Genomic DNA, 14,117 nt, shown 5'->3' with positions numbered 1-14,117 from the left:
GGGGGCAGGACAGGGAGGGAGGACCTGCCGGGCCCGGCTGAGGGCAGGTTACTGAAAGCCAGGCAGCTGGAATGTGAAGTCACTAAGTCAGTGATGGCCGTGATGGGGAAAGGGCTTACGTCCATTCTGAAGAGCCAGGATGGGCTCAAGCATGGGAGGATATGCAAAGGGCTGACCTGTGCAGCCTGAGGCTCTGGAAGGGTGAAGATGGCAGCCTGGGGCTCCACGTGGAAGGAGGGGGCCCTGTGGTCTCCAGCCACCGTCCTGGTCTCCAGCACCAGAATGCAATTATTATAATAATATGACAGATGTAATTGTGGAGGGCCCACCACACGCCAGTCACGTGCTAGATGCTCTCCATGCACTGTTTCATTTCACCCGACGCTGCCCACTCATCTAAGGCAGCTACCATTTCATCCCCAGTTTCCAGGGCAGAAAACTGAGGCACAGAAGAGTTAACTCAGATGTCCTCTGGAATCAGAAGTTTTCCCGGGTCTGTCTAACTCCAGACCCTGGACTCTAACCCAGAGTGACCCAGAGCAGGGGAAGGGCAGGCTGGGAAGAGGCAGGTTCCTATGCTCGTGCCCAGGAGTAAAGGAAGAGAGCTTCTGGGAGCACCTGATAGGGAGTCAGGAACCAGGAGGAGAAGGCTAGCCCAGGCCCTGGGGCCCACGGGAATGAAGCAAAGCAGAGGAGTCTGGGCCTGCGAAGGGGCCCTGGCCCATGGGAAGGCCCCAGAGGGTCCCAGACCCCTGGTTTCTTTTGCGCCAAGAATGAAAGCAGGATTGAATGGAGGCCCTGTGGACAGGACCAGAGAAGTGTGAGAGAAGGAAGAGTTTGGGGAGTCACCTGCTGCCTTTGGTTTGGCCCCATCAAGTATGCAGACATGATGGGGCATCCAGGTGGACGTGTCCACAGAACAGCTGGAAAAACTGAACGGCAGCAGCGAAAGGCAGGTCAGCATTTCTCTCCCGAGCTCCTTGTCACCCGGGCTCACCCTCGTCGGCGCACGGGGGCCATGTCACATGCATCCTGTGCACCCAACACCTGTCACAGTGCCCCACAGTGAGTGTTTCTTGGACTGAAACTGAGACCGTGATCTGGGTTGGAGTGACTTACTGGGAAGCCTGGCTTTGAGCCCTGAGAATTGGGGGTTATGTGGCCCTCTCAGCCCTGGGGAGGAGAGAGGAGACCCTTACAATATCTGCCTCCTGCCTCAGGGCGGTTGCACCCCAGCCAGGCCGAGGGGCATCCTGGCCACCTTCTCAGCCTAATGCCTCTGCCCAGCCCAGGGGCCTTGTGCCGGCAGGAACCTCACAACCCTCAGGCCATATTCTCAGCTTGGTGGCCCTGGAATACAGAGCAGCCTGCCTCACCCCTCCTGGCATCGTGGGCCGCCTGTATCCATTTCTGTTATAAGCAGCGGACCGAGAGTTTACAGTGTAAACATCACATATTAAAACATCTAACCTTTGCTCTACTCCTTCTGCCTGCCCGCACCAGCGAGCATTTGGCCGGGTTTGTTGGCTTAAAAAAAAAATAACAGGGCTCCAGCGAGCCTCAGAGTACGCAGAACATCCTGAAAGCTGCCTCTGCACATCAATTATTCAGCCCCATTCAGGGAGCGATCAGTCCTAATGAATTGAATCTGATGCATTCCGTCTGAGCGACTCGCTGGGCCTGTTGTGATTGTGCTGAGCGACAGTGTGTCCCCCAGCCCAGGGGGAGGGAAGGAGGAGTGTGCGTGTGTGCGTGTGTGATCCTAGAGGGCAGAGCCCATGCACCAGGCACGTGTTTCTCCCAGCACCCAGCATAAGCTTGGCCTTCATAAAGCGGGGGGAGGGGAAGGAGGGGGTATAGTGTACACATCCGCCCTTCCTCATCCTCAGAGTCTGAAAATCCAGCCCTAGAAGGGGTATTATTGCCTGTTTTCTCTCCAGACCAAGAAACAGTATTTGCATGAGGAGCTCTGGGACCCCTCCCACTCTGAAAGCTCAGGTCCTTCATCCTTGCTCTTTCCCCGACTCCCTCTCCCCACCTTCCCCACCTCATTAGAGTGCACTTTTGCAGAAGAACCCATCAGAGCTGATTATGGGCACGCTGCTTGATTAGCTGATGTGCTGTTCCAAGAGCTACTCAAGGAGGAGGGTGGGAGTGTGCCCCTGGGCGTGGAAAGGGGCCCTGACTGTGGGGGAGGAAGGCACGGGCCCAGGGGTAGCATCCTAGAGCCCACTCCTACCACCTGGCTGGGACGGGTGTCCCACCTGGAGAGGCAGAGCAGAGACCTGGAGTGTAGAAAGGGCGAGGTGGGGGTGGAGCAGGGCACTAGAAGCTGGAGACCAACTGGAAGTCCCCCCACCATCTCTCTGTGGGGCCAAGGCTTCGTGGACTGGGTGGGGCAAAAATCCATGCTGCTCCATGAGCTGGAAAAACAACTGCTGACTCCATTCCTTCTGGGACTGCGTGTCTACTGATGAATTTTTCAAACACAGAGCTAAGAGCAGAACACACCAGACACACATGCACGTGCAGGCACACACATGTGCAGAGACCTGTGCATGAGTATGCATGCACGTACACATTGGTGCACACTGTATGCATGTACATGCAACAAATGTACACACATCAACCTGTGCACTCTTGCACACGTTAACATCCATGCATCCTGGCAGTTACATATAAGCAAATGTTTCCTCTGTCTGTATCCTCCTATAAGGCAATATTCCTGAGCCACAAAAGGTGGCTGCAGGTGGTGCCATATGAATTATTGCCCAAATGAGCCTGCAGTGGCCTGGCGAGGTGGGAGGGGCCGAGGCGAGAGAAGGTGAGGATGCTTTGAGGGCTGTCTGGGCTTCACTGCGGGTGACACTGACTGGCAGGGGAGAGCCAGGCTGCAGGGAAGGCAAATGCTCATCTCAGGGCACCCAGAGAGATCGTTGGCAAGATGCTAAGGGGAGGGCACATAGATCTAACCTAGATTTGGTGGCTTTAGGGCCCCCTGTAGCTGAAAAATAACGTAGCATAAAAGCATCTCTGGGCACGCAGGCTGAATGTTTAACTAAGAAAGGCAGGGCTGCAACTGGGGCTCCTTGGCGTTGGCTCAGTGAGGAAACATCTCCATCCCCACATCTGAGCCTCTGAGGGCCTCTGGAGCCAAAACAAGGGCATGAAGGGCTTTCTGCCCATGCTCAGCAAGGCCAGGACCAGAAGGTGGTGCCAGGTCCCTGTGGAGAGCAAACGGAAGAGGGCACGCACACACGCTCACACAAACACTCTCACTCCCAAATGCCCATATTCCCCACCCATACTCCTTCCTCTCTCACTGCTCAAACCAGCCCCGCCGTGTGCTTGGAGCCTCTGGAGGGGGCCCCCTTCCACCCTAGTGAATGGTGGGGGGCTTCTGTGATCATGGGGCTTAAGAAAGAGCCAGCCCCCTGGCCAAATGCCTGCTGTTGGCAGAGGAGAGGTTTGGAAGGGACCCGCCGGAATCCACAGGAAGGAGGCACACCAGGTTCTAGGGGCAGATTGCCCAATTGTGTTGGGGGCGGGGGGCACCAAGGAAGCTGCTGCCAACAGCCCTGTTCCTCAGCAGAGGGAACCGGGAACATAGGAGCATGCATCCTCCTTATCGGACAGGGTGCAAGACGATGGCGGTGGTCATGATGTTGATGGATGATGAAGCAGCAGCAGCATCCTTGTATTATTTAGTGGCATCTCCTGTGCACCCGCTATGTTCCAGGCAGTTCTATGAATATAGCTATGCTCTAGACAGACAAAAATCCCTGCCCTCAGGGATCTGCCACTCCGGGGGGGGAAATGGGTAATGCATAAAAGATGTCCCATGTCAGATAGGGAGTGGGGATGAGAGAGCCAAGGGCAGGGGAGAATGGCTTGCAGTTTTATATAGGATGGTCAGGGAAGGACTTCCTGACAAGAGAGGGTTGTGTAAAAAAAAAAAAAAATGAAGTAAGTTATTATTATTCCTAAAATTTCCTAAAAATTCCTAAAATTCCTAATAAGTGATTATTATTCCTAAAATATTAGACTTGTTATAGCTGGAAAATCAGCATCTTGCTTTAGAGTTGCTTGGTCCAACTCCTCCGTTTTTCAGATGAGGAAACAGGCTCAGAGGCAGAGGCGGGTGGTGGTGAGGAGGCAACTTGCCCGCAGTCACTGGCATGGATAGCAGAGCCTGGAACCCAGGTGTCCGGCCTCCCGGGCATGGCTCTCTCTCCAGCAGAGGCTCCAGCTTCCCCCAGGGCCCGTTCTCTGCTGAACAGGTGCAGTAAATAAAAAGGCTCCGTCTCAAAGACAGATGATGAGAGACACCACAAAGAGTTTATGGGCTGGGCTGGTGGTCAGCACGCCCCCTCACGCAACGCTCCCAAACAAGTGGCCATAATGGCTTTATGGTGGCCAGACACCTCCTGGACTGCCACAACCGCTGGATCTTCTCGGTTCCTCCATCCTCTGGCCCCTTCACCATTGCAGCACCTCGTTCCAATCCTCCCTCCCTCAAATCTGGCTGAGTTGCCTTGTCACTAAAGATGACTGTGGCCAGAGCAGGGCTTCAGAGAGAAGCCCCCGCATTATGTGGCATTCGGCCCCCTACATTCAGGCTGTGTTCTGGGGAAATACAGGGACTCAGGGGCTGGAGGGGAGCCCTGGTGGGCTGCGATCAACACTGAAGAGGTCCCTGGTCATCACCGTGATGGAGGTAGTCAGAGCCCCCAGCTCCTAAGGAGTTGGAAATGGACACACACATTCAGCCAGCCCATATCTGCCTCTGAGCACTGGGGAAGACACCACTGGCTCATGGGTCAGAAAGCAGCCCCACAGCTGGGCAGCTGCCCACATACACCTTGCAGAGCCTCCACATCTTGCATCTCCGAGCCTGCCGCTCACTGCGCTCCTCCTCGTATTCAGCGACCCTGCCAAGGAGCCAACATCTTGAGGCTTTCTTTTCCTTCCAGGCTGTCTCATGTGCCTGGAGTTATGGGGTAGTCAGAATGCTGGCCTGGACCTGAGGAATCCTGTGAGCAGTTCTGGCCCCTTCATCTCCCACCAAAGAGTTCATCAGGGGACGATTATCAACCACAGCATCACACCGGGCCTGTCAGCCCGTAGCAGGAGTTGAGGGTGGAGGGGAGCCAGCATCTGTCTTGGACCTCTGGGCAGTTGTCTGGTCATCTGCCTCCCACAGGTCAGCACTCTAGAGAGCTCTGGCCAGCCCAGGTGAATGTCTACCCCCCAAGATGGATGTTGGCTACTCTCTCCTTCAGTGGCCTCTCAAATAGCCACCAATATTATTGCTGAAGACCAGAAGGGAACGACAGCCCCCAGATAGCCTTTGCCTCTTAGCTCAGCCTTTCCCACTCTCTCACTCCATCTGTTTTTTAAAGCATGCGTGTCCTTTAACTCTCAGTCCAAACGCTACCTCCTCCATGAGGCTGTGGCCCCCAACGAGATGACACCTCTCTGCTCTGAGTTCAGCATCTGTATATTCAGGTGGTGCTTGTCCAGTAATCACTGAGGGAAATCGCTCAGCTTCCCTGGCAAATGATAAGCTCCTGGAGGTTCTCTCTGTATTTTAAGCATGTTTCTACTTTCCCAGCCCACACGGAGCATAATGCCTTCACAGAGCAGGCATTTCATAAATATTAGATGAATTAGTTAATTAATGAATTAACCTGCCTTAGTAACTTGTTCCATTATCTAAATCCCTTCTTACTCAGAGAGGCAGTCTTTCCCTTGCCTGAATTAAATCTTCCTGCCTAATTTCAGTCTGTCACTCCCACTTGCCCTGTCCTCAATGGAAGTGTGGTGCCTGACCATCCATCCCCAGGCCGTGGCCCTCCAGACTCGACAAGCCCTCAGCCCTCTCCTCCCTAGGCAGAACCCCCCAGGTCCTTGCTTTGGCCACATGTCCTCCTCGGCATTGCCCTCAGCATTGCCGAGACTCTCCCCTTGGTCACATTCAAATGTCCACAGGACTCATATCAAAGGAGCCAGTTCGGGTGCTAGGACAGCAAGTGCCTGACCCCTAGCGAGGACCAAAGGAGAAGCCTCCGGATCCAAAATTCCATAGCACGAATACAGCATCTTGAGGACAGCGTAGAGCTTCCTCCTCCTGGATGAACCCCAATCCTGTGCTCTCCTCACCCCTTGCCCACCTCACAGGTAACCTTCTAAGGTCAACCAGGAAATGATATCCAGACATGTGTTCATTCATTTACTCATCCCACAAGCACTTATTGGGCTCCTGCAGTTTGCCTGGTTACGGTACAGGAGCTGCAGGGCTGTGCAGGAGGAGGGCAGGCCTCACAGAAGAGGTGGCATTGGAGCAGGGTCGGAAAAGATGAGCAGGAGTTTCCCAAGAATCCTGCCGGGCTCTAGCTTTGGGCCTTTGTGGGAAGGAGGACTGGACCAGAATTGCTTCTGCTAAGCTTCAGGAGACCAACTGAGTGGCAGATCTGGGTCTCTGCAACAATCCCATCAGAAAGTCCAAGGAGGCCAGAGGCCTCGATCTGATCTAGGCGCCAAAAAAGGGGGGAGTGGAGATCAGCAGAGCCCCACAGAGGAATCTTCGGGAAGTCTCTCAGTAGTGTGCATTGGGCCAATGCTAGAGCCAGGGTTCTGCAAAAATCTACCTGGAGATCTCCAAGGCCCAGCAAGCCACTCAGAATACTGGGGGCAAGGACTCAACCCAGGGAGCAGAGGCAGCTGGAGAGTGGGATGGGGAGATCCAGACAACAACCAGAGCCCCAGAAAACCTGGCTGGACTTAGGACCTGGATTGGGTCCAGGTGGATTGGGAATAAGATGGGTCAAAAGCCAGCCTTTGGGCCAGGAGCACAGCTGGTGGGAGATAAGAAGCACAAATGCCCAGCTGTGTTCGCCAGGCATGGGCTGAGGCTTGGAGCTGTGGGCGTTCCTGGTACCCTGTGACCCGAGTGAGGGTAAGGTGGGAGATGACACTGGGAAGGTCAGTTAGGGGCCCTGCTGAGGGGTGTGGCTCTCATCTCATGGGTCATGGAGGTAACATCCCTCCTAAATGTCACTTCCTCTGGACCTAGCACTCCTCAGGATTCCACAGGGCTACCACGGCTTCTTCCATGTCCACACCCGGCCACTTCCCAGTGGCTGCTCCTACTCAGCCCTGAGAATCCTTGGGGTGCAGGGAGAGCCTTGGACATGCATAGACTGCCACCCATCCTTTCCCCGTCGGGGCTGTGCCCCGCTGTGGCCCTTCTGGGTGGGCCGGGGGTGGAGAGTAGCAGGCTTCCCAGGAGGGGCAGGGCTGGTGCCTAGGAGAAGGCCAGGGGCCTGTGGACGGCCTGGTAATTTAATTATTTGACTGCAGAAAGGAGATCTCATCTACTGGGTGCTCGTCCTTGTTAAGCTAATTGTCTGTCTCCTTCTCTCTTCTCCCCCCACTTGCTGGGGAAGTCGCTGTGGCCTAATTGAGTTATCATAAAGATAATGGCTAATGCTCTAGCCAGAGCTGAGAAAGGAGCATCCCTCTTACAGTAGCTCAAGCCGCAGACAGGCCGCCCAGGGGCGGAGATGTGGGCCGGGTGAGGGGGGAGGCTGTGTGGATGCTGCTTAGCCCGATGAGTCTAACCAGCTGGGCATTGTGCAAAGGACAGGGCTTTCTCTCTGCTCTTTCCTGTCACCCTAGGGGAGCTCACTTATGTGACAAATGGATCGCTGGTCTGGGCACGTTTGGGGCTTTCCAGAGAGGCAACCAGGCAGCATAAGGGAGAGAGGCAGACAGATCAGGTCTCAAATCCCACTGTCACCTCTTATGAGCCAGGCGACCAAGGGCAAATTACTTCTCCACTTTGAACCTCAGTTTTCTCATCCACAATACAGAGACAGCTAAGCTCACATCACGTTAGTGGTGGGAGGATTCAGTGAGCTGGTGTGTGTAAAGGACTGAAATGACCAGCGATGGGAGCTTCCACTCGCCTGTCCTAACACTTGATGACGATGGAAAGGGCTGGAGGGGGTGATGGGACCTCTGCAGGAGGAGATGGAGAACAGCACCCTGGTTTTAGATGAGCAGCTCTGGGGCATCCATGGGGGACAGTCTCAGTGCCGGCCTTCCTCCCCGGCATCTGGGCACGTCATCTCTATCTGTCCCAGACCCCTGTGATGTGCATCTCTGGGATGAGAAAGTGGGCACAGGGCTGCCGAGGAGTGGCAGGGAAGTCGGGGTCAAAGCTGAGCAGTATGTCAGTGGGCAGATGGGGGTCAAAGCACGTGGGTCATCACTATTCAAGTTCCAGGACACATCCGAAGGTCAAGATTAATGCAGGCCAGCCAAGGCCCTGAACAGAGATGGTGGGTCCAGGCCTTGGTGGGCAGGGAGACGAGAACAGGGGGACAATGGTGGGGCACCCCAAAAGATTCTGCATGTTTAGAACAAAGCACCAGTGCCTGGGGTAACTCTACTGAGAGCCCAGCCCAGGGTCAGGAGGAGCCCTAAGGTGAGGCAGTGCTGCTGGCCAGGCTTGGGCGAGCAGGGGGACCTGACAGCAGCATCCCCTTGCCTTCCCAGTGCCCCCTCTAATCCAGCCCTTCGAGTTCCCACCGGCCTCCATCGGCCAGCTGCTCTACATCCCCTGCGTAGTGTCCTCGGGGGACATGCCCATCCGCATCACCTGGAGGAAGGACGGACAGGTGATCATCTCAGGCTCAGGTGTCACCATCGAGAGCAAGGAATTCATGAGCTCCCTGCAGATCTCCAGTGTTTCCCTCAAGCACAACGGCAACTACACGTGCATCGCCAGCAACGCAGCGGCCACCGTGAGCAGGGAGCGCCAGCTCATCGTGCGCGGTGAGCAGACAGGCCAGCAGCAGGGGAAGGAGGGTCCGGTCTTTCTAGATTTGGGGTTTGAATCACGGGCTGATGGAAGGTTGGCTCTGGCAGGGAGCTTAAAGATAAAGAGGTATAAACCTCTTACTTTCCAGGCCAGGAAACTGAGGCCCTGAGAGGGAAGGCACTTGCTCAGTTAGTTACTGGCAAAGTCAGAATTGGAACTCAACTCGCAACTCCCAACCCCATACTCCGCAAAAGCTCTCAGCATCTTGGGTTTCAAAACTGCCTGCTCCCAACTTTATAATGGTCCAGGCATAGCTGACATTGAATGGAAGGTGCCCAAAGCCCCAGAAGACGTATCAGAGACTGAGATGATCTGTTTTTCCCTAACTCCCCTCTTTCTGCAGTGCCCCCTCGATTCGTGGTCCAGCCCAACAACCAGGATGGCATCTATGGCAAAGCTGGTGTGCTTAACTGCTCAGTGGACGGCTACCCCCCACCCAAGGTCATGTGGAAGCATGCCAAGGGTAAGCCCCTGGCTAGCCAGCATCTCCGAGCAGGACCAGGGAGGGGGAGGGGAGGGTGTTGATGGGACTTAGGGCCTATTCTCTACACACAACTCCTAGCCCTGGGTGGGAGCCGTGGGTTCTGAGCTTTAAGGGGACCCCAGATCTGAATGTCATCCTCAGCCACCCCTAGGGATCTGTGGACCAGGAATAGCTGTCATGCTGACTCCAAATTTCCTCTTGTCCTCACAGATTGGCCTCTCCCGTCCCTACTCCAGCCCTAGAATTCAGTGTATATCCACTTTCCCCATCTCTCTCCACCCCTCCCCACTCCACCCTGAGGTCTCAGAGCCTCATTGGCCCCTGCTTCTCACCAGTCAACATATCCAGGCATCGTGGTCCTTCTTAGAGCCCCGCTTCATCCTAAGGACGCATTTGATATCTGACTCAGCCCCTTGCCAACCTCTTCTCACAGACCATGTCCATTGCTGACACTGGGGGAATGGGAGGGGATACTGCAAAGCCCCCTCTTGGAGGATGGTTGGCCTCTTTCCCAGGCCTGGCTGCCCGAGACCAGGAAACTGCCATTTGATGGCTCAATCTTCCTTTTGCCTGTTGCCAAGTGGCCCAAAGACAACTCTTTCTTCCTCTCCAAGGAATTTACCCCAAAGAAGCTCAGTGCCAGGTGGGCATTGAGCTGAGGCCCCCATCTCCCTACCTCGGAGCTGGGGCAGGGCCAGACCTCAGGGAGGGTCTTTCCTGTTGCCCAGCAGGTGGTGTGTGGGCTCCCAGCACTGTGGGGATGCTACAAAATGGCCCTAGATTGGCAAGAGAAAGATATCAGGGCCATTCTTTGGGGCACTCCAGTCCATCCCAGCTCACTTCCTAGTCTAGACACCAGCCTCCTAACCGCTGCCTCCTTCCAGGGAGCGGGAACCCCCAGCAGTACCACCCAGTGCCCCTCACCGGCCGCATCCAGATCCTGCCCAACAGCTCTCTGCTGATCCGCCACGTCCTGGAAGAGGACATCGGCTACTACCTCTGCCAGGCCAGCAACGGTGTGGGCACCGACATCAGCAAGTCCATGTTCCTCACTGTCAAGAGTGAGTCCTGCCCCTGTGCGGCCCCCCAGCAGCCCCTGACACAGGCCGAGGCCCGTCTCTGCACTCAGCCTGCCTACTTGCTTGATTTCCATTGTTCCGTCTCTGAAGGGGAGGCAGGAAGGATTCCCAGTCAGAGTGGACCTGGGACCCTTGGATGGGGAATTCAAAAGCACTCTCATCTAAAACAATGGCCTCGCCCTGAGCGGCCTGCACTCACCCCACTCCAGTCCTGATAAGCTCGTGATTTGCTCTACTGGAGTATCATGTGACACCCCATTTCCTTTGCTCTGTAGGTTGGCAATTCGAACTTCATAGTCAGATCAAACAATTTATTTCTGTCACTTAATTTACACCTACTTGTGTATAACCTGTCTGTGGCTTAGAAAGGAGGATACCTTATACACAATGTAAGAGAAAGGCCCATGGGCAGAAAACCCGGGTTCCAATTCCAGATCTACCCGATGAGTTTGTGACTTTGGGTAATCACCTCACCTCTCCAGGCTCCACTTTCCTCCCCTGTGCTAGAGGATCATTCTCAGCCTCCCCACCCAACAAAACTGTCATGAGTAACACAGAAACTGATCACAGAAAGGGGAAGATGCTTCAGAAAAGCCGAAAGAGCAGTAAAACTCATTATAACTTGGTGCTATATCTGTGGCTTCTAAATCCCCAGACACAGAGTCAGCCTTGACAGTCTTGAAAGCCCAGAACATCCCTGAATTTTGTTAATCACATGCAGACATTCCTGCTGGGGGAGCCTATCCGTTTACGCTATTTGGGGTCTGTATAATGGGCCTCCCAGGAATCACATCGGGAGAGTGTCTGTCTGGTCCTATGTCAAGAAATGGACCACACGCCATGGAGGACAGCCGTAAGAGCTTGAGTTTTAGCATCTGACCAAGCCAAGTGTGAATCTGGCTGCCATGTTGTAATTACTGTGACCTTGATGAGTTTACTTGGCCTTGGTGGGCCTCATTTTCCTGATGTACAAAATGAGAGTTATAATAGTGCCTGACCCGTTATGTTTATCAGAGGAAGTCAGATGATATGTGTCAAGCCCCCACTATGGTAACTGGCACCCAGTAGTCCATCAAAGATTTAGCCACTAGAATTGTTCCTCTTACCGGTAGTCCCTCCAGGGTCAGGTATAGGAAAGGCTGCTGAGAGCAGCGCCCGGTGTGCGGTCTGCCCAGCCCCTCCCCGGAGCTCCCTCCTGGAAGATCGTAGCTCCTTTATCGCTTGCCAAGCCCGTGTTCAGCTCAGCACAAGACGGGGAAGCCCCGGCGATCGATGCTCAGGGAGCTCCGAGCCGGAATCCCCACCCTGGGGAGCTACTTCTCTCACACTATCAAAAAGCACTTTGTCCTTAATAAAGCCAGGCAATCAATCTACATCCCTCAGCCAGGGAGGACTTCCGTAATTCTGCCTGTGTGAGGCGAGAGGAAGAGCGGGCCCTTGTGGAGCCATCCTTGGAATCTGATCCTTATCTTCCCACTGTCAGCAGGAGAGAGAAGCCCAAACTCAAAGACTTTTCTTTTTTTTTGGTCTTTGCTCTTTTTCTCTAAGTTAGGGCATTCCACTGAAACAGCATGGCTGTGGCTTGGTGGCATGTGGTTTCTCTGTGGAGATGAAGGGGACATCGGTGACGGGCAACACAGTGGTCAGGGGGTGGGCTGTGTGTGAGGAAACCCAGTTCATGTCAGGCTGTCGCTGATGTCCTGGGGGGCCCAGGGCCAGTCACTTCACCTCTCTGGGCCTGCATTTTTCTGTGCCGTCCTCGCTTCGCAGCCGGGGCAGCCGCTGTGAGACACTCTGAGGTATTTGTAGAAAGTGCATTTGTAAATCCAGGGCAGCCTTGTGAACACATGTGACAAAATCACACGCAGACCCACACACAATCGCAGTGGTGTCAACTTCTGGCCCCCCTCTTCCCAAGGGAATGAGGGGGGTTCATACTTGTGGGCAGAATCTAGACCTTGTTCCTTCCTTTCCTCCCCTTGTCCTAATTTCAGCTGCCTTTCCGTTTTCCTCTGCTTTTCCACAGTCAGGCACATGCACGCTCCTTTCATACATCTGCTCCGTCTCGCAAACACCTCCGGGTCATATTTTCCCACTCACCACACCTCCCTCACGCACCGTCTACACAGTGTCTCTCAGCACTTCCTCACACAGCCTGTCTGCACCACCCGCTCCACGCTCCCTGCCCCCTCCCTCATACAACCCTCAGCCCACAGGCTGCCCTCCAGCCTTCCAGCTGTGCTCTCACACCCTCTCAGCACACTCGGGGTCTCCAGACCCTCACACACGTGTGCTACCTCAGATGGCCTTTTCCTCACACCCTTTCTCTTTCATAAACACTCCCTTCCATTCCACCCCGCTCTCCCCAGTGACCTGCCCAGCCCTGCTAGAGGCCCCTATGCCACCCCAAATGCCAGCAGGAGAAGAGGAGCAGGGCCAGGGGCATTTGAGTCCAGAGGGCAGTGTGTGAGGGCTGAGGACAGCCAGGCCCTCTCTCTAGGGTTGGAGGGTCTGACTGCTCTTCTGTAGCAGCCTGAATAATGCTCCTCGGTATCTGGCTGCCGGAAGATACTCCTGTGACAATGTGACAATGTTGAGAGGGCGGGACATGGTTGGGAGCTTTCATTCTGCCTCCTGCTGCTTTCACACAGGCGTACTGCTCCCGGCAACCGGCCCTCAGCTGCTCCCCTGCACGTCCACCCTGTGCCTGCTCTGCCCTTCCCCTCCGCCACTCTCCCTCAACCTCCCCCCTCCAACCCACTCTGACTTCAGCTGAAAGGGCACAGGAAAGTGGGAAGGACCTTCAGGACCTGGGCACATGGGTCACCAATGGGATTACGGGGCAGAGCCATTCCTAGTCATCGCTTGATCTGTCTCCAACACCCACACTGCCAACGTCCCCCGCACCCCCTTACAGAACTGGCCACAGAAAGACCACCATTTGCAAGGTCAACTTCAAGTCTTGCCTCAGTGTCCCTAACACACTCAGGGAAATGTTCACCCAATACAGCTCCACCTTGTCAGACCTCACCCTTTTGTGATCACTCAGAACGCAAACTGATCTTAATCCCCTCTTTGGCCAAGTAGAAGTCAGAAAGTAAATATATCAAAGGGACATACCTCATAGAAAGCATGCAAGTGTCCAATTGGACATTTGTGGTTGGCCTCTGCTTGGGAGTGTCTACACCATTGACCCTGATGGTTTCCAATGATAACTCAACACGTGCTCGCTGAGCACTCACTAAATAGGTCAGTAAAACTCCGTGGCTAAGAGCACAGCCTTTAGAACCAGATAGACCTGGGTTCAAATCCCAGCTCTGCCACTTGGTAGCTGTGGGATCTTGGACAATGATCTCTGTAAGTCCCAATTTCTTCATCTGTAAGTTTGGAATTATGATGCTTTTTACTCATTGGTAAGGTTTAAATGAGACACACTTAGAGCAATTAACACAGTACTTGGCACAAAATACACAGTTTCGAATCGTTAGCCATCAATCAGTAGTTAAGGTGCTGCAAATCTATTGATGAGCAAGACAGAGTTGCTGTCCTCAGGGAATTTAGAATCCTGAAGGTGAGACAGACATAGCCAAAACAACTAAACTGCACAAAACGATAAGTGCCTTAAAAAGCCACAGACAAGGTGATACAAAGACAATCAGGGATGGAG

At 54.3% G+C, this 14,117-nt stretch overlaps 1 protein-coding gene across 3 annotated transcripts in view; it reads left to right on the top strand.

Annotated features, from left to right (window-relative positions):
- Window positions 1–14,117, top strand: part of DSCAML1 (DS cell adhesion molecule like 1) — a 340,494-nt gene that overhangs the window by 259,018 nt on the left and 67,359 nt on the right. For all 3 annotated transcript variants that reach the window (XR_006891978.1, XM_046686123.1, XM_046686124.1), the window contains 3 exons: window positions 8,563–8,841; window positions 9,231–9,350; window positions 10,256–10,432. Coding sequence is in view for 2 of the 3 variants with exons in the window: in XM_046686123.1 (XP_046542079.1) it covers window positions 8,563–8,841; window positions 9,231–9,350; window positions 10,256–10,432 (576 nt within the window). In the remaining variant the exon portion in view is untranslated. The remainder of the gene's footprint in view (window positions 1–8,562; window positions 8,842–9,230; window positions 9,351–10,255; window positions 10,433–14,117) is intronic.

The sequence above is a fragment of the Equus quagga genome, chromosome 14 (assembly GCF_021613505.1).
Source record: "Equus quagga isolate Etosha38 chromosome 14, UCLA_HA_Equagga_1.0, whole genome shotgun sequence".
Taxonomy (NCBI): domain Eukaryota; kingdom Metazoa; phylum Chordata; class Mammalia; order Perissodactyla; family Equidae; genus Equus; species Equus quagga.
The sequence above is the reverse complement of the archived record's forward strand: the minus strand, read 5'-3'. Positions and strand labels throughout refer to the sequence as shown.